The 19,654-nt window shown below is 37.4% G+C and overlaps 2 protein-coding genes across 2 annotated transcripts in view; one reads left to right on the forward strand and one right to left on the reverse strand.

Moving 5' to 3' along the window:
- The first annotated feature begins 6 nt into the window (after window positions 1-6).
- MRPS22 (mitochondrial ribosomal protein S22) lies at window positions 7-5,947 on the forward strand. The gene is made up of 7 exons (XM_009273343.1): window positions 7-186; window positions 949-1,113; window positions 2,304-2,447; window positions 2,954-3,037; window positions 4,017-4,162; window positions 5,385-5,493; window positions 5,781-5,947. Exons 1-7 carry the CDS (start codon window positions 91-93, stop codon window positions 5,871-5,873), a joined length of 837 nt encoding a protein of 278 aa, XP_009271618.2. The 5' UTR covers window positions 7-90; the 3' UTR covers window positions 5,874-5,947.
- A 501-nt stretch (window positions 5,948-6,448) lies between these two features.
- The window catches only part of COPB2 (coatomer protein complex subunit beta 2), a 15,456-nt gene continuing 2,250 nt past the window's right edge, over window positions 6,449-19,654 (reverse strand). The window contains exons 3-21 of the mRNA XM_019470505.1: window positions 19,040-19,166; window positions 17,774-17,922; window positions 16,437-16,583; window positions 15,029-15,128; window positions 14,748-14,890; window positions 14,327-14,526; window positions 13,627-13,737; window positions 13,268-13,356; window positions 13,081-13,187; window positions 12,642-12,785; window positions 11,802-11,932; window positions 11,293-11,500; window positions 10,952-11,062; window positions 9,907-10,121; window positions 9,538-9,630; window positions 9,278-9,458; window positions 9,048-9,116; window positions 7,263-7,355; window positions 6,449-6,813 (exon numbers count right to left, since the gene is read on the reverse strand). Coding sequence (XP_019326050.1) covers window positions 6,718-6,813; window positions 7,263-7,355; window positions 9,048-9,116; window positions 9,278-9,458; window positions 9,538-9,630; window positions 9,907-10,121; window positions 10,952-11,062; window positions 11,293-11,500; window positions 11,802-11,932; window positions 12,642-12,785; window positions 13,081-13,187; window positions 13,268-13,356; window positions 13,627-13,737; window positions 14,327-14,526; window positions 14,748-14,890; window positions 15,029-15,128; window positions 16,437-16,583; window positions 17,774-17,922; window positions 19,040-19,166 — 2,514 coding nt within the window. The 3' untranslated portion in view covers window positions 6,449-6,717. The remainder of the gene's footprint in view (window positions 6,814-7,262; window positions 7,356-9,047; window positions 9,117-9,277; window positions 9,459-9,537; window positions 9,631-9,906; window positions 10,122-10,951; window positions 11,063-11,292; window positions 11,501-11,801; window positions 11,933-12,641; window positions 12,786-13,080; window positions 13,188-13,267; window positions 13,357-13,626; window positions 13,738-14,326; window positions 14,527-14,747; window positions 14,891-15,028; window positions 15,129-16,436; window positions 16,584-17,773; window positions 17,923-19,039; window positions 19,167-19,654) is intronic.

Below are 19,654 nucleotides of genomic sequence, written 5' to 3' on the forward strand. Positions count from 1 at the left end.
CGGGTTAACGGCGTGCGGGACCCTCCCGCAGAAGGAGAAGCCGCCAGGCCCGCCTTCGGGGACGAAGCGGTGCAGACGCTGCTCCGCAGAATGACGGGGCTCGACCTGCAGAAGGTCTTCAGGCCGGTGAAGACGGAGCTTAAACCGCCCAAGTACAAGCTGATGACGGAAGCGCAGCTGGAAGAGGTGGGCTGCTCTGCGTCCTTTTGAAATAAGTTTGGGTTTTTTTTTGGCAAAGCGTCTGTAGCAGTCCGTATTTCTGCTTCCTTTAATGCTGCTGTTGAAAACATTGCGGTTTCTTTCCTTTCTTTCAGGTCATTTCCTGAATTAGTGAAAATCAGTGTTTCTTCACTCCAAATAGTTTTATTTATCCAATTTTTCTCGATTTTTATGGAATACGGAAGGAAATTGGATGCTTTTTACTTGAGTGACAGGTTCTCTTTATTATCCCCTTTTCTTACGTTTCCTGTGTTAAATGTCTTTACCTGATAGTTAAATTAGAGCCCTGGGAATCCTTTGACTACTTTTTTTTCCTGTTGTCTGACCATGGTCCAGGGTGACGAAGGGACCTGACTTAAGCCAGTTCTTCCGTAACCACGATCACAGCTGTATATAAACTGTTGATTGTGGTTTATGCTTTGAGGGAAATTTACTGGGGAAAAATACCCGAAATAAACTTGGTGCTTGCAGCAGTATATGTAGATTTTGGTTTTGGAACTTCCTCCAGCAATTTCCCCAAGTTACAGTAGTGGTATATTGTTCACATGCAGTTCATCTATGTGGAGATTGAATTAGTCTCTCACTTCTCAGCTGCAGAAGAAGAAAAAAAGATCTTAAAAATTTCTCTCTAAATGAAAATATTGGTCCCAAAATTGTATGTCAGCTTTCCAATAGAATGATTTTTTTAATTGTAACATTAAACTACCTTTTCTTTTTTTGTCCCCTAAGGCCACAAGAAAAGCCATTGAGGAAGCTAAAGAAAAACTAATCATGCCTCCTGTTTTGAATGAACGAGAGCCAATTGATGATGTCTTAGCAGAAGACAAATTCCTTGAAGGAACTGAAACTACAAAATATGTGTTTACAGATTTAACTTACTCCATTCCACATCGTGTAAGTAACAGTGTATTAATTTAAGAGGTTTTCATTCTTAATTTCAAAATAAGCTTTAGGTTTTAATAAAATGTGGTTATAGCAGTTTGCGAAAAGGCTGAGGAGTTGTAAATTCAGTCTGGTACAAGGCAATACAAAGACATATATTTCTAAATGTTTGCTTCTAACTGATAATGATAAATTACATTCCAGTGCTCAAAAGCCGGTGTGGAGGGGGGAAGCTGTGGGATAGTTAGTTAATTATTTTAAAAGCAGATGCTTGTGATATGCTGGCAGTGCTGAGTTCTTCCGTACTTCGTAGAAGCTTTCTGCAGAATTGGGTTACTTAGTACTGCGCATAGACCAAAAGATGGAGCTACTTCACAGTTGCAAAGGTCTGGTGGAAAGCTGAGTAAATGGTAAATGAATTCATGGGAAAGCTGTGAAGAAACAGTTGTCAAACAGAATTGTGGAGTATAGGGATAAAGATTTCTTTGTATAATGAAACATCTAGATTGTCTTAAGTACCAGTAGAAAGAGGCTGAAAAAATTCTTAACAAATAGTTATGATTCTAAGAAGTGTCCGTGCATATAGTGATGATCCTGTGAAATGAATTGCCAAGTCTTCCATCTGAGAGTTCTCTCCAGGAACCTGCTATATATTCTTCTGCTTCAGTGTACTGAAAACTTCCTTGTCCCAACAGACTTTCCTGTCTGCCGCCCTAAATCAAATATGCTTGTGAACAGATCTGAGTATATGGTTTTATTTGTTGTATTTTTTGTTTTGCACTTGCCCTTACTTGATTCTAGCACCTGCCTCTGAAACAAAGTTAAGAAAGTACAAGACACTTACATTCTTGATTTAGTATGTGTTACTAAATGCATAAAATCAGGCCAGCAGCAACACTAACTCCTTTCTCTGGGTATGTGTTATGTTGTCTGTCAAAACTTCACAGAGCTGTAGCTTTTAGTGTAGGTGCACGCAGAGTTATGTCATACAGTAAAATTAAGGTGCAAACGTAGCACTTAATTAGCAGGTACCGAGGGAGAAATGATGAATCTAGCACATGGCAACAATTAGAAACTGGTAGTTTTAGTGTGAGTTTAGGTATAGAAGGATTTTGCCAAATAAGAATCTTTTTTACAATGGTTCTGGCTACAAAGGGAAGAAGACTTTGGGAGATAATGCTCTTTTTTTACCTTCTTTTCAGGAACGTTTCATCGTAGTTAGAGAACCAAATGGTATATTACGCAAAGCAACCTGGGAAGAACGAGACAGAATGATACAGATATTCTTCCCAAAAGAAGGGCGCAGAGTTATTCCCCCAGTGGTATTCAAGGACGAACACCTCGTGGTAAGATCTTCCTGGTTTTGAAAACTGACCGTTTTTACTTAATTGTGCTCTGATAATCAGACTGTACTATTTGGACAGAGTAGCTCTGAATAAGCCATTCTGCTTGTACGTTTTAAGCTGCTTGAATTCTGTTTTGAACAATTGCTTATCATTGTAACGTAGTTAAAATACTTATTATAAAGTTCTGGGTTAGGGCCAGGTAAATCCTGGGTAGGTGTAAATATTCTGTCGTACTAGAAATCCACATTTAATTGTTATACATTGATGAAGTCGTATACTTAATCTGAAAATGTGAACTGGTGTTTCAGAAACAAAAACCAAGAAACATTGTATTAGTGTCATCAAGGCAGTTAGTTACTGCACTTTTATCCATTTTGTCTTGTGATGAAGGGGATACTTGCTGTAAGCGCTGCCCAGAACAGAAATGTTGTGGCTGCTGTTTCGATTTTGGAGCGTTGGAATGGTGTGATGCAGAATCTATTCCTGAATTTGAACTGTTGTTTTAGACTGTGTTCCAGCAAGACCGTCATGAGGATATCCTTAACATGTGCGTTGCTCAGTTTGAGCCAGATTCACCTGACTATATCAGAGTGAGTTTGCTGTTCATTTTTCTAGTTAAAAAAACAGTATTAGTGAAGAACTTCAGGGTTTGTTTTGTAAATATAAGTATTATCTGGGGACAAAAGGTGGTGTTCATGTGTTCCTTTTTTCCCCCCATAAAGATTACTTGTTATCCTTGTCATGAGTTTCGTTCTTTTTTTTTTTTTTGCAGAAAAGTAAAGCAGGATTCTGTTTAAGTGATTTTCGACAGTAGAGGAAGAACTACAGATGCATAAAAATAGTCTTTATATAGGTATTTTTGCTATCAAACCAGAACTGATGATAACGCCCATAAGTGGCCACAACCAGAGTTGTGCTACTGAAGTCATGCTAACTACTATGTTAGGATTTGAAAGGACCAGGTAGATAACTGATGGAGTGCACCTGAGAGCACTGTACACAAAGTATTATTTTTGACAAAGACCAGGTACAAAAATATACATCTGGCTGAAACACTTAAATTTAGTAACTGTAGTTGCTGGTGAATATGTTAGTCTACACTTGCCTTTGAAGTGTTTACTTCTCTTTACGCTGTAAGAATTTCTCAAACCACTGAGAATGTAACTTCTATTAGGCAATTTTTTCAAGTACCTTTTCTTCAAAGTAAAACTTTCACCTCTTTGCTCAAGCATTTTTCTCCTTAAAGAATGGATTACAACTTGACAGCAGTGAAATAAAGGTTCAGAGGTTATGTCCCTCTCTGCCCACATTTTCAGTACGTAGCTAGCATTTAGCTTTCTCTTAACATAAAGATGTCTATGCCTAAGTACTAAGAACTGGGCTATCCCAGTGTTACCCTGAATTACAACATGTATAAAGCTTGAAGGTAGCATGGTTCAGCCTGTGGCTTACTCTGGCACTTTCGGGAGGTCTGAAAATAGATTAAGAACTCTAAGTGAGAGGTAGAGGGGAGAAACTGTCATCAGGCTCCAGTTACGCTGATGAAACTGAAGCCTTTTCTGTGTATAGGTTCATCATCGGACATATGATGACATTGAGAAACATGCCAAATACGATCTGCTCCGTTCAACAAGACACTTTGGAGGAATGGTATGGTATCTAGTAAACAGAAAGAAAACGGATGGCTTACTAACAGATATGATCCACAGAGACTTGTAAGTGCTGTTTGTCACTTATTAATTCTGCTTATCTAAACAAATAGAAAACAAGTACCATTGAAAATAAAAACAGCATTTCTGTAAGATGTATAAGTTTTCATTTGCATGAAATTTTAGGCTAGCTGTAACTTTTAGCTATATGGAAGCACCAACTACAGTCCATGAAATTGTAGGGTATTAAACAAGGCTTCTGTAGAAATGAGCCTGTTGGCTCTGGTTTTATTTTTGTTTCCCATGTACTTGTCAGTACACTTCCAGCTCTGGGCAGTGTTGATCTTAAAGCCTAACAATTTCATACTACTGAGCTCCGTTTTGGCTTTTAAGATGGACACACTTTGGGTTTTAGAGCAATTCCTAAGTAGCTTAGGAACAGATAGATACACTTTCATTTTAAATGGATGAATCTCTGTAAGATATGCTGCTAAACTTACTCAAAACTCCTTGAAGCAAACAATATTTAATTGTTCAAAATGTCACTAGAGCTAGGAGAAACTTTTACAACTACAACTCCAAGTTGCAGTGATGGTGGCATTCATTTCCTGCTGTTGGAAGTTAGAAACTTTCAACAAGTGGTCAGATCCTTCTTACTTTTAAAGCTGAGGATATGAAGAAATACAGGGAAGTTCCAGTTTTGGAATCACGTTGTTAAAGGGAAAATTCAAATATCGGGACAATTTAAATTAGCAGAGTTTGCAGCATCTGTACCTGCCACCCACCTACTTTTGGCTTATGCTTACGTTTACGTAAAACCCCTGTTTCGGTTTTAAATTCTGCTGAGGGCTAGGCATCACAAGATATCTAATACTACTTCTGTAAAACATGCTAGTTACTGCAATCAGTGTCAGAAAGTTTCTCTTTGGCATGGTTGTTAGGCTAAATACTTGTTATTGGGTAATTAATTGTATTTTACAGAGAGATTTCAGCTTTATTACTGCTGAACAGTACATCAAGCTTAACTGCAGCGTGGATAACTTAACGTACCTTATCTGGTGCACCTCGTGTTTGTGTGCTTCTGGTCTTCCTTCTCAGGAACAGGTTGCCGTTGCAGTAGATGATGGGATGCCCGTTTAGCTGTATATTCTAATGACTGTATACTCGGTGAAAGCAGAAGTTTATTAAAGCCTGTGGTGTGTGAAGTACACCACAAAGTACACTTTCTCTAAATACTCTTAAGTATTAAGAGAGAGTAATTGCTACAAATGGGCCTTTATTTGTTTAGGCTGGATGATGCTACAAGTTTAATTACACTGTATCATATGCTTCATCCTGAATGTCAATCAGCAAAAGAAGCTAAAGAAAGGAAACTTCAAGGAGTTGATCTGATCAAGGTATGCTTTTCTACTTTAAGGCTACTTAACTACAGAAGACAAAGCTTTTAAACAGCCAAAGCCTATTTAGTAGTCTAAATTTCTCCTTACCTTAAGCAGCAGGTATTTAACTAGAACTGTTGTGCATGCCAGGTTGTTTGGGTTGGTTGGTTGGTTTTTTTTTAAACTATATATAGCTGCACCAGGATTTCAGTTGTAGCTGGCTGATTTACCACTGGCATGATGAAATCTCATTATGAAACTATGCTCTTAATTGTATATTAATATCTCTCCTGCCATCTTTGCAGGTATTTGTGAAAACTGAATCGCAGAAAGAAGGCTATATACAACTGGCCCTCCAGGCTTATGAGGAAGCAATGGCTACTTCTACAGCTTCATGAAATAAGTTCTTAAGTTTTAAGTCTGTTTATAAACATTCTAAAAAGAGGATTCCACAATAAATACTTGAAACAACTGACTGTTCTAGAAAATTTTTCGCTAAAATATGTAAGAATCACTACAGCAGCTTGTTATTTTCAGAAGTTCTGTAAAATGAACTTACAGTAGTCATCATGACTTTTGTTTTGAGGTGACAATATACCCTGAGTTTAATTCCTTTACTGTTGCATCTTGAATCTGAAGAATTCCCCAGAATTCATTTTACTTCCTGAAGTGTAGGGTCTGGACAGCTTCATTTAGGAAAGAGTGTGTAACACCACATCTGTCCCTTAAGACATATTACTGTTCTGTTAGATCTTTTAACTAAAAGTGTTGTCTGGAAGAGTAACTGAGCTACTGATTGTTAACAGATACAAGCTAAATAGCACAGCGGAAAAGTAACCGTATATATATATAGTGTATATGCTAAGAAAAGTCAGGTTAAAATGCTAATGCTTGGCTACTATGCTCCTGTTTCAAATATTTGCAATACACACTACTGAAGCTGGGTTAAGAATATTAGAATATTACTAGTAAATGGAGAACTGAGGAATAGAATGTTTAAAAGGGTTTATTGAATTGCTTGATAAATGAAGACATTTTTTAGTATGCACTGGAGCAGGTCTTGCATCTTGAAATTCAACATAGTGGAAGCAGATTCTTCTTGTACAGTTGCTGGGTCTACCCTTCTTTCTACATGTACATGGTCCACTTGCAGTATAAAAATCAAATTAACTTGGAGCACATAGTCCACAGAACTTCATTCCTGTGTTTGGAGTAATTGATTTGGTCATCTAAAAAGTACGTTCACTCATCTAAGATCTCTTCATCCAGATTGATATCGGTGGTATCAATATCCTCCAGATCCAAGTTATCCAGGTCATCTTCCAAGTCCAGCAGCGTCTAGGAAAAGAAGAGACTAGATTAAGGGGATACTAATACCATTACATGTTAGCCAGCTTATATGATGTATGATTCTGTATGACATATTTGCACGTTCTGCAAAACAAGCTGAGGCAGTCAGGTGGAATATAAGTGTTAAAATAAGCTGTAGAGAGAAGCTGCCTTCTCGGTAAGAAAGCGTCTCTCAGAGTTGCAACTTTTTACCATGTTCTGACCAACTGAGTTTGGACTTCACCCTTCGCTCCTTGTAAATCCACAAGGCTGTAGGATCTGGTCTGTATTACCGTGTACAGTTTCTGCATACAACAGGAAGGGATCCATACACTGTACTGGTCCTAAGCTGTCTATTGATATAGGAAGTGACGTTTTCCAGTAGCTTGGTTTAAACACATTACTAGTTGAAGTCTTTAACGTAGAATGAATTTAGTGCTTGTACTTCCCTTCAGTACCTTTTGATCTCTTGTTGGAAGTAGATCAGAATTCTGCAAAACTGTCTTCATCACTTCTTGTTTAGGAGAGGGAACTGGTTCTTCAGCCGCCTTCTAATGAAAAAGAGATTCCTTGAGTTCTTTTGAATTTAAATTCCTTCAACAAAAGCAAGTAAACAACAGCAGAACTATAATCCCCCTCTCCCAGTGGTTCTCTCAGTAATTCTTGAGCCACATCTTCACAGCCAGTAAGCATTCTAGTCCTCACTCTGCTAGAAACCACTGTTTCCCCACCCAGTTTATGTAAAGCAGTTGATGATGGAACTGATACAATGAGAACAACCTTCAGAAAGTATCAGTTAATTCCAAATACTGAAGTGCTGTTAGAAAGTAGGTGATTTTCAAGGGCCTCAGCAGGGAAGAGACTAGGTTACTTGAGATTATCACAGCAGTTTTAGCAAAGGCGGTAAATCTTAGTACTGTTGCTGGGCTTTGTGTTCCATACCCTATAATGGCTTAACACTTGCCATTCCCTCTTTGCTGCTGCACAAGTTTTATATTAAGATAATTAATCAGTTAGTACCATTACTGAAGCAGTGGTACTAAAAATTAATCTGAATATGGTTAATTGAAATAATTATCTCCTACCAAACTTCCCATATTCAGCCTCAACTGAACAAGACAACTGTTGTTTAAGGACTTCTATGCAGTCATTAACCAAATGCAAAGATACACTTCTAACATTAGCGGTCTTGTTTTCAGCTTCTAATGCTAGTTCTAATTTGTTTTAGATAACTTTTGCAATGCTATTTCTGTATCTTCTTTAACAAATGTGCACACAAGTTTGGTTTTGCTTTAATGCTACTTGCTTTGATACACAAGAAGCAAATAGTCACTAAAGCTGCTTGTAAGTAGGCTAACTCCTCTGAACTCTCAAATTAAGTTTTGCAGTGCATCTCCCACAAGGAAAAAATACAGAGACAGAATGGAGAGTTGTGACTTTCTGTTTCTCCCTCAGTTCCCACTGCAGTTCTTTTAGAAGTTTATAGCCTCAAAGAGCTGTGCCAACATTGTCTTCAAGAAACTCTCACATTCTGATTTTCACGATCAAATGTAACATGTATTTGACATGAGCAAGAATTACAAGTTGGCGTCTTCTGTTTAAGCTCTGAAAAGCATTTTAAGTGTTCATTTCAATCTGTATGCTTATACCTTAAATATAAGCCACGTGTTTTCTGCATAATACTTGGAAAACTGAGGTGGTAAAAAAAAAACCACAGTTTGAGTTACTTCAGATATTGATTAGAACATATTTTCAAGTAATTGAGCAGGATTCCTAGTCAGTTAGTTATGGAATAGTCTTATTTCATAACCATGCACACTAGCAAAGAATATAAAGCATTTTTAATTGCTGTAATATGCAAGAGTTTCCAGGTTCCAACTACTGAGCTTTTAGAAAACTAGCAGCAGTTGATGCAGAGTTTGTATGTGCAATTGCAATTGTTTTTCTGCAGGATGAATTAAGTGGTAAGACTCTACAATTACTCACACTAACAAAAGATGACCCAAGATAAGGAACCACACAAAAGAAATAATTTCACAGTCAAGAAGTCATTAGTAGTTACAGAAGTAGCTTAAGAAGAGTCTGAGGCAAAAGAACATCGAACTCAGCTGCAGTGCTTACAGTCAAACCAGTAAGAGCAATAATTTGTCCATTATTGGTGAAATATTCTCCAGGGTAGATGTTACCATACAATAGCAAAATTGCCTCTTTCTCAGAGTTCATCATTTAGTAGTAACACTGACCTGAGGTGCCATTACTCCAGAAGGCTCAAAGCCTTTTGCTTCTTCAAGTAAGTTTCTTTCTTCATTTGGCTAAAAGTAAAAAAAAAAAAGAAAACAAAAAACCAAAAGAAACACCAAAACACATGTTCACAGAATGTTTAAATGGCTGCACTGATGTGCTTAAAGCTGAATTTAGACAGCACCAAATGTTTTTCTTCTGAAGACAATTAGAGCTCCCACTTCTTACTTACAGTGACAAGGGGGTATTCCCTGGCTGGCCGCAAGTCAGCAAGACTTTGTTTAACATATTCTTCAGCAACAAAAGCTTCCTTTAATCCAGGGAAAAGATTTTCATATTCTGTAGGATCAGCAAGGGACTCAGCAGCTTTTTGATTGACTTTAGAGAGATTTTCCCGCCACAGTTTAACAACCCTGGAGATGCAAACCGTATTTGTTATATACAGCTAATTTTGACAACACTATTCACGCTCTGCATATGCTTTGAAGTTACCTTGAAACTTGGCTTGGCAAGTATGTCCGTGCAAGAAAAGCAGCTTCTGGGAGACGCCCGGTTTTAATCAGGAGTTCCAAACATGAATCAAGCCTAAAAGATTTTAAAATGTGATTTTAACCAGTAAGCTTAATAAAAGAAACTTTTGTATTAGATTAGCTGTTTATTCTATTACATTAAAGTGCTTTCATTTCGGATTTTAAAAGTAGCAGCCATCATAAAATAGAATCAGCTTTTCTGAAAGCGCACATGCCACAATCTTTCTCCAGAAGTTTTAAGTTAGCTGTAGTTAAGCGCTTGAAGAACCTGAGGTTCTTTGCATTTCGGAAAGCAGAGCAGAACAACCTGAGTCTCATGCTTGCTACTTACTTTCCCTGCAGGAAGTAGCTCATAAATGCAACATTGTTCTTGCCATCTTTTTCTGCTCCTTCAGCTAACTTATTCACCATGTTAGCGTTTCCTGAAGCTGTAGCCAGGAGCAGCAGTCCTCCGTAGTCTTGTGCATGGTGGAGACACTCCTGGGCTAAGCCAAACTGGCATTTACTAATGGCAAGCTCAGCAAGTTGCTTCCATTTCTGTTCTGACTAATGGTACAAAAAGGGGAGAGGGAGGGAAAGAAAAAACCCAAAAAATAACCCTCACATTTTTGAACAGCATTTAAAGATTCTTCAGAGCATTCAATACGAAAATGTAAGTTTACTTGTGAAGGCACTGTGTCCCATCACTAGACTTGTCTTCCCGTCCAGATACTATTACTGCAGCTTCACAGCATGACACTGAGTGTTATATGCAGATCATTACACAGCTACACTGTTACATAAAATAAACGGGTTTTCATTAATGTGGAGGAGGAGGTAGAAATAACTGGAAAGTTAAACAGTAACAATCTCTTAAAGAAAGCTCCCAAATTAACCTTTAGAATATAAGACAGACATCTGTGCCTGTAACTAAGTTAACATTCCTTATCACTAACTTCATTATTTTACAAGAGGAACTGCAAGAGATCAATTCTTTGAATAATGGCTATGGGACAGATCACTGCCTGTCAGTCTTCCTAGTGCATCAGTCTAAGTTTGCCAAGGCTGGAACAAAGGCCCAGAGGCTTCAGTCCTGCCATTCCTCCTCTCACTGTTCAATACTGGAGATTAAGGCTTGATTCTTGGTTCAAGTTTTGTATGCTGCAGGAGTTCCTGTAGCTTTCTGAGCAGACAACATTTTTCTGTCCCCGTCACACAGCTTAGATTCCTTTGAATTACAGGCAGAAGAGCTTCATTGAGAAAGTTGGAGGCATTTATATAGCGTTCAGGGAGCTGTACTGCATCCTCACATACCATTGTCTTTTCTTACAGGGCCTCTTAAGATTCACGCTAATACTCAGAATTAGTATGAATCACCAAAAGTTTTATATGTTTACCTCTGCTTCCACTGCAAGCTGATAAGCTATTTTTAATTCTCCAAGTTGAAGAGCAAGTTCAAAACGATGCTCTGGATCTGTAGATACTGCAAGAGCTTGTTGTTTGAAGCCCTAAAATAAAAATCTGAAAGTAAGACTGATCTGTCAGGTCAAACAGCATCCTAGATGTTCTAACGAAAGCCCTCAAAACAGAGGGTTACAGTATTCTCAAATAAATATGGATGATTAACAAGAGTTTATGCTTACAGCTAAGATGATCTGGTTTTGCTTAGCAAATTCAATTAGAAATGTGAATAAACTGATTTATTAAGTTTTTGAGAACTAAAAGGTAGTTTTCTTGCCTGTTTTTCAAGAAAATGTGCAACTCTGGTTCTCTGTTCTTTTGGAATCGTGGGAAGAACTTTATCAGCCATACTGAAATCTCTTCTCATTACAGCAGTTTGATATTCAAGCACTGAGACGAGCAGAGAGTAGCTAACAATGTTTAGCTCTTTATCACCCAAATAAAGTCGGTTGTCCTTAGGGATATACCCCAAAAGATACATTGTCCTGAAACAAAACAAAGAATATTCGTCTTGAATAGATCCACTACCAAACAGTCTATAAAAAAGTCCAATATTTCTTACAGTAGCAAGAATACTCACATGGAAAATTCTACTTTTACTGTATATGCACTTTCACATAACACTCTTCATTCCCTCCAAGATTACATTACTGCCTCAGAACATACATTAGCATGATATGCAAGAAAAAGTAGTAATGCACGGCAAGCAGGTGACAAGGTTCACCTTGTCCTAACTTCGTTGAAGGAACCCTTAACACTTGCTTACAACCCGATGCAGCAACTTACCTGTCTAAATGGGCAATAGTGACAATTTCTCCTCCAACATAGTAGTTGAGTCTGTTCACAGAACTGGTGTAAATGAAGCAGTCGCCTACCCACAAGCCTGTTTTCACAATCTCCTGAATCTCACCAAGAACCTGCAAATCAAGTTTGATTTTAATTAGATATGTGAAAAGGTACTTTTAGATAGCAGTTAGGACTACTGCATTTTCAGATTAAACTTAATATTCTATACTTAAGTAAACAGTTGGGCAAGTTGCAAAAAAGTTTAGATACAGATTGGAAGCACTTAAATAATGTTTTTAGTTTTACAAAAATGCTGTAAACGTATGAAATCTCTACCTTAATACTTAACGAAACCAATTACAAATCCAGGAAACAAACACCAAACTAAGTGTTAAGTAAGATAATCAAAGAAAAGTTTCACAAGGGAAGTTGTGTTTCTGACATTTCACAGCATGAGGTTTCTACTTGTTCTCAAATTTCAGTAACATTTCAAAACTTGAAAATTGCAGAAAAAGTTTAAGCAATGTAAACATACTGCCTGAGTGTGTGCTTTAAAAATAACCTCTATAACTCTGTGAGAATAGTAAACAGATCCCTGAAGAGAAACGTAGGCATCAAGGTCTGTCATGCTGGGATTCCAACAGGGATGGCTCTCCCCAGGGAACCCAAATAAAATGATTAACAGCGTTCCTCAGGTGGATATATACTGTGTATACTGCATGCCAGTGTTCTGGAAACTAAAATTTAATAGGGCTATGTTAAGGACTAAATTTGCTCTACTCTGGGAAGATTTGCTTCAATGATCTCTAATCCTATTCAATTCTTTTAAATAGGAGGTACCTCAAAAGCATCTTCAATTCCATCTTCAGTGACACCTTCATGTGTTTCTTGGGCTGCTGCAACTTTTTCTGATAGGTATTTCAGAATGAAGAATGACTCTTCCGTAGCAATGCAGACAAGCTCACCCGAGTCAGACCAGAAAATCTGTATCATCAGAATCAATAATGGCACTGTTTTAGAGACCCCAGGTTAAGAAAGGAGGATGTATAAATTAAGGTTAAAACATACGAACTCTAACAGAAGCTTTAGTACCTGAGAAACCAACACATACAGGGATTTTTTTTCCCCTTCTGCTATAAGATTGAGATAAACTTAAGACGTTACTACTTTATGATTGACAGCTTGGCTTCATTCAAGAAAATCAGTAGTCTGGTAAAAAAAAAAATAAAATCAGTAGACACAGAGAGGTACGTATCTTCAGTCCCATCTAGAAACTTACGTGTTTGGGCTGAATTTCAATTCTGCGAATCAATTCTGTGTTTTCCCAATCATAGAATGCCAAACCATTAACAGATCTGACACCCAACAGGAAGCCACCGTAGATGCCTGAAAGAAAATAAAGGTGGAAGAAATCCACATTGTGCAAAAAATGCGCCAACATACCTGTTTTAAAAGTAAATACTTACCTTCTGCTCCAAAATCAGGTTTGAATGACTTCTTCTCTTTGAAATTTTTAAATATCTTTACAACACTGTTGCTCTCCCTGATTGCATATCTAAATAGAGATTGCATTGTAAAGAAAGTAAAAATTATTCAGCTTCCAAAGTAGCAAATTACTAAAATTGTAAGCTGCTACAATACAACTGCATTTCATTTATCTTCAAAAATTAGCAGAGTGCTACAAATGGAATATTTTAAAGCAGGACAATTATTGAAAGTTCATTATCTACACAGGTTTTACTCTTCAGGCCAGTTTACAATTTGTACAGCCTGAAAACTAGCAGCAGCAGGTTTAATACAAAGGAAAAAAGCCTGCAACACTTACTCCGAAGAATCATGTGCCCATACGAACTCCTGTGCAGAACCAAAGCTCTTGTTTCTCAAAGCCATAGCTGTGTAGATGATGTATTCACCATCACCACACACTACTACAAACCTAGAGCAGGAGAAAGACGCATTTCTCAGGCATCTGTGTTCAGTTCAATAGGCACGATCAAGTAGACAAATCATCTGAAAAGTTAAAGGCCCCTAGCCCAATATAATCACTGCAAATGCAGACAGAATAAGAGAGCTTTGTATATTCTAAAAATGTCACAGAACTGGATTTCCCTCCTCTGCATCATGTTGCTAGCTACTTGCTATTCCCTCTTCCTTCTGGTCTCTGCTGAGCGGCTCCTGTACCTTGTATCCCTTTACCTTTTCTTTTAATTTAGCTTATCTGTTAACAAAACAACAATTCAAGAGAAGTGATACAAGAATGTGGCTTGCTGCTATTACCTTATATATTTTGTTTGTGTACTTCTTCCCCTACCTAGAATGTCCAACCTGTCTGTTTAAGCAGCTCTTACAGGTGAAGCCCATCTATTACTCTGATTTTACAGTGCCTGGCTCCGATACACCTGTTCTCCATAGGCTCTCAGCCACCAGCACACATGCAACTCTTTTTCATTCAAAAAGTTTTCTAATGTTAAAAAAAAAAAGGAGAAATCAGAAATGTTTAAGTATTTGGTTCTAAAATCCATTACAATCCATTAGGGTTGTGCTGAATTGTCTGAGGATAGATTTCACAGCTCCCCATATCCTTTACAGCCAGCGGCAATCTTTCTCCATCTTTGATTTCAGCATCTCCCATAGCTTTCAAGTTAGCCTGTTGAACTTCTGAATGTTTAGCCCAAATAATTTTTCCATTTGCATCCATGGACATGGCAGGTTCTTCACGACCAAGCTAGGAAATGTAGTATAAGAATTTAGCAGATGGAGAAAATACATTCTTGATTTTCTTTTCAGCTGAACATACCTAGTGAAATAACCTGGCTCTGTCTAAAAATGCCAATTAAAAAGTCGAATTTTCAGTATTTTATGTATTATCACAGAATCAGAAATCAGTTGCTCTGTACACAGGACAGTGATGAATCACCATTTCTCATTTCAAACCATTAACTGTACCTTCACAATAATGCTGCCTTCGTCATATCCCAAAGCCACATTATTGGATCCTCTTAAACTGGCCACACACCACACTCTCTCCATACCGTAGTTGAGGGTACTTTCCAGGCGGTAAGTGCTTGAATGCCAAATGCGCACAGTTCCTAGAGGAAAAAAAAATAAATACATGCCTTTTATCTCTTCTCTCAGTGCGAGGGCAGGAGGTGTGTAGCCACACCACAAGAAGAGTTCTCCCATAAGTTCTTCCCCTGTCTTTTATATATCAGAAAACACAAAATTACCGTCTTCTGAGCCTGTGATAATGATAGGCAATTCAGGATGGAAGCTGACACATGACACATTTTGAGCATGTCCTTCCAGTGTTTGTACACAGGTTTTGTTCTGAAAAAAAACCAAAAAGTTTGAAGTACAGGTACAGATAATAAACACATTGGTACATTTTTTACCTTCCTTTCTTAAAAAAATCTCCCCCCAAATCCAAAATTTATCTGAAAACATTTCTCTAGATTTCTTCCAGTAACATTTATTTCCAAGATGCTCAAACAGCATTAGACGTATTAAAAACTATTATTGTATTGAGTTGATTTCTCCTCCCCAGAAGAAAATATTTATTTCTCTTGACATAGTTGTTTTCCTCTATTTTCAGATGGGTTTCTGCCTAGAAGATATGCTTTCTCAGAGCTACATAGCACAACAGATTAAAGCAAGATAGAAATCTGAGTTCACTGGAAAAAAAAAAATCAGAGCAAAACATCTACCTGAATCTAATTACAGGTGAAGACAGATCTAATATTGTCTTTGCTAAGAATGTTCATTGTGAAAGAAAAGTCTGCCCTGCTTGAGCAGCTAAGATTAGGCTACGTAACTGATGTACACAACTGTACATGGTGGCAAAGTGTCGGGCACTGTTATGTAACAGTCATTACTGCAGCGCACACTTAATTAACAGCACTAGCTTTAACTTCTGAGCTTGGATTTACGCTAGGGCAATATGCTTTAACAACCAGGAAGTGCTATCTAATGAATTTTGTCTTGCCCTTCTGGCCATTCATACACTTGTACACAGGAAGAATGCATGAGCTCTAGGTTCCAGCAACAGAACTGAATCCCTGGATTCAATCTCTTTCCTGTAGAGCATTTGAACAAGTCACCTCATGACCCCTGCGAACTGTCAAGCAGAAGCACACGTGTCTGTGTGCATGCACACATGTGTCTGTGTAAATGTGCGTGGGATGAAAAAGGAGCGAGGGAAGGGGATAAAGAAAAAAGGAAAAAAATTAATGAGAAGTGAAAGGATGGAAACAGTTGATACATGAACAATATTTACATTTGAACATAGAAGAGGAGCACCCTTAATCCACAAAGAAGTCCAAAAGGCAGGGATGGATTTATATTACAAGAAAAAACCTAATGCTAATAGTAGAAACCTTATGTTAAATTTAATTCTATAAATTAATTTTGAGGTTATTTAAATTCACAGCAGGTTCTCTCAAGGGTTAACAAATCTTTTTTTTCTTTTTTAAAAATGAAAAACGTGTCATGAAATATTTCCCCCCCACTTCCTTTTTTCCAAGGAAAAATGAGGTAAATCTGTTGGTGTATTCAAGTCCTTTCCCTCTTTTTCTATTTCTTCACTAATGGTTTTGCTATGGCAGTCTGCACAAAAATTTATAAGAGTTGAACACATACCTGGTAGTCCCAGATCTTAACCAACCGGTCATCTGCACCTGAAATGAGATACGGCTTGTCTCCTCCACTGTAGTAGTCAATGCAGTTTACTCCTTTCTCATGGCCTTCCAAAGTAAAGTTGGGTGAAGAAGAGCCAAGCTGCCACACCTTCCCAGAAAAAAAAACCAACAAAAAACCCAACCACATGTACGTATCGATCTTTTGCATCCAGGTCAACCTTGCCAAACAGAGTTGGTATTCAGATGTACTTTACAATTCCAGAGGCACTGTTGTTTTCTTAGGTGAAGAACCTGAACAACTGCTTATCAAACTACCAATCCTCCTCCCCAAATAAACAGAGATAACATGGCGAGTTGCACACGCTGTGCTCACACCTCAAAACAATGGAATTGGTTTCTCTCAACCTTTTTTTTTTAAAGGATATGAAACCGTGTAAGACACCATTTGTAAGAAGTAGTACCTGTTTATGAAATTAACTAATAGACCTAGAAAAAGCAATCAACTATTTGTGCATACACGGCTTGCACCCAACTGTCCCCTGAATTTTATTTTTTCCAGTTACATTAAACGAATGAGAAATCTCATGCTAAATGAGAACTCAAAACAAATCAAGTCAAGTTATAGATATACGGCTATTTTCCCATGATTATCACATCAAATCAACATTTATACGCACCTAATCTCAACATCTGAGGATCTATGAAATAAAAACTAGCTTTTTACAGCCAATATACCTTTCCCCAGCCAATATACTGATAATTCATAGGGAATGTGAGGAAGTCTCACTGCTCAGATGGCTGTAAATCTATATTCCCAGATGTTTAGTAATAGTTTCACAGCAAATGAGACTCATCAGGGTCTACCAAGAGAAGGCTGAAGACACCTTTGGAAACAATTCAACAGATAGACAGCCAAGGATATGAAAATAACGGGAGAAATGCCTTTACTGTTTTTTTTTTTTTAAATACACACAGTTAAAGCTTTACCCACTATATATATATATATATATAGTTTCAATTCTCCCAAATTACTCATTGACAGTATAACCATTACCCCTCCCCAATATTTCTGTGTAATCCAAATGGAAATGCAACACTTTAAGCTTAGAGAACCACATTTCAATGATTAGAGGTGACAAGTAATCTTGTAAATTTACTGAATTACTTAGTAGGTACATAGTAACTCGACCAACATTCAGGTCTTTGTTCAATAAAAATTCTGTTATTGCACCTGCTTTTAAGAATTCTGACCCATTGTCCATACAGTATTATTGGTTTGTGTACTCTGTCTGACAATTACTTAATGACTAAAAAAACCCCAAAATACAGTTTCTCTACCTTGATTGTCCTATCCAAAGAGGCACTGGCAAACTGATTATTGTCTTTTGGGTTTATGACAATCTGCATGACGTAATGGGTGTGTCCTTCAAACACCTGAGAACAAGACCATTTTTTATCCCAGTCCCAGAGTTTAATGAGCATGTCATCTGAAAAAAAGAAACAAAACAAAAAACCCAACAAACCCAAGCTTCAGTTAGTTTAATATATTCTGATACCTACCTTCTTAAACTACATAATCCTTAATAACTTCCAGTTAAAGGCTCACTCATCCCTTCCCCCTTGAAAGGAGGCACTGCTAATACTCAATGTATTTTTCATATGTAAGATTACAGGTCCTTGCTTGCAGAAGGACCACAGGGAGTACAAGATTCTCAAAAAGATTATCCAGTAAAATGGTGATAAACTAAGAAAGAAATACATCTGTCTTAAAAAGGGAGATTAAGAATGATATTAAGGTATTGAATTATTAATCTTTAAATACTGGGCAGATATTAAGGAACTGGACCCATGCTTTCTTCTGCAGCACCTCCTCTGATGAGCGCTAAGAAATAGGAAGCAGAGACAACCAAGCTGGCTTCCTAGTACCTTTATTTCAAGTGCAAGTGTGTTAGCTTCAACAGCAAAACACAGAAATATGTGTTTCCAACTCGCAAGGCGCTCTGCATTCTCGCAGAGCTCTGACTGCATTAGTAAGGTTTCCAGGAATGAAAAGGACTGAGTAGCACAATGTAGATGTTCTTGGGCAAGATCTGTTGGGATACTGTGATCTTCTAATGCTGAATAACACAGATCACCTCAAATAACAGGGAGCTCAGTAGTATTTTGGGAAAAAAGATTGAAGTTATCTGTTGCTTCAAGTCAGATTCCCAGCTGAGAACATACTCCAAACCATTATGTAATTTTTTTAAAAAACAGAACTTTAATGTGGTAAACTCTCAAATAACAGCTAATTAGCACATACATGAACCTTTCCTCTGGCAGATATTAAGCAACAAGGTTCTTTGGTCTTCTCTGACAAGAACATAAGCTATTATATTTTAAATTGTAATAGCTATTTATAGACAGTTGCTATTCCATTAAAAAAAAACATGAATGCATCTGGCAAAGAAATAACATGAAATGACAACTGTCACGTTGGCTACTTGCTCAAGGATTCCTGTTTCAGCAGAAAAAGGAAAAAACATGCAATCCCTCACTTGACAGAAAACAGAAGCTTAAAAATAGCTGGTTAATAAATATAAATATATACCAAAGAACTCTTACCGCTGCTTGTCAGTATGAAAGGCTGTGTGGGATGCACAGCAATACAACGGATGTAATCTGAATGTGCTTCAAACATGTGAACTCTTTCCAAGGTGTTATAATTAAAAACTCTAATTTGCATGTCATCCTGTGAAAGGGAAGAAAAGCCACCATTAAAATAGGACTCTCTGTATAATACACCTTATATTCAATGCAGGGTAGCTAGAAAAAACATTCCACCGCTGAAGAGCCTCTAACAACAAAATGTTTAAGAAAACGTATCTTCTGTACATTGCTAATGTTACAAATTACACTTTGATTCCGAAGTCTGTAAATTACCCAGTCCTATTCCAAGGCATTTATGAAATGGAAAAAGCTTCAACTAAAATTTCATTTTAAAAAGATGTATTTAAAAGTCTTTTGCTTTAAAATTAAGGAAAATGCAAAAATGCTTTTAAAATTATTAATGCTTTATATGAAAATGAAAAGCAACATTCTCCAACATAAAATTTACAATGATGTTAACGCTGTGGGGCCAGGAGGAAAGGAGTTCTAGCTCTAAGGCAAGTGGAAAGGTGATTTCAACTTTATTTTTTAAAATTGAGATTTGGGGCGGGGGGGAGGGGGGGGGATATT

The sequence above is a fragment of the Aptenodytes forsteri genome, unplaced genomic scaffold (assembly GCF_000699145.1).
Source record: "Aptenodytes forsteri isolate BGI_AS27 unplaced genomic scaffold, ASM69914v1 Scaffold382, whole genome shotgun sequence".
Taxonomy (NCBI): domain Eukaryota; kingdom Metazoa; phylum Chordata; class Aves; order Sphenisciformes; family Spheniscidae; genus Aptenodytes; species Aptenodytes forsteri.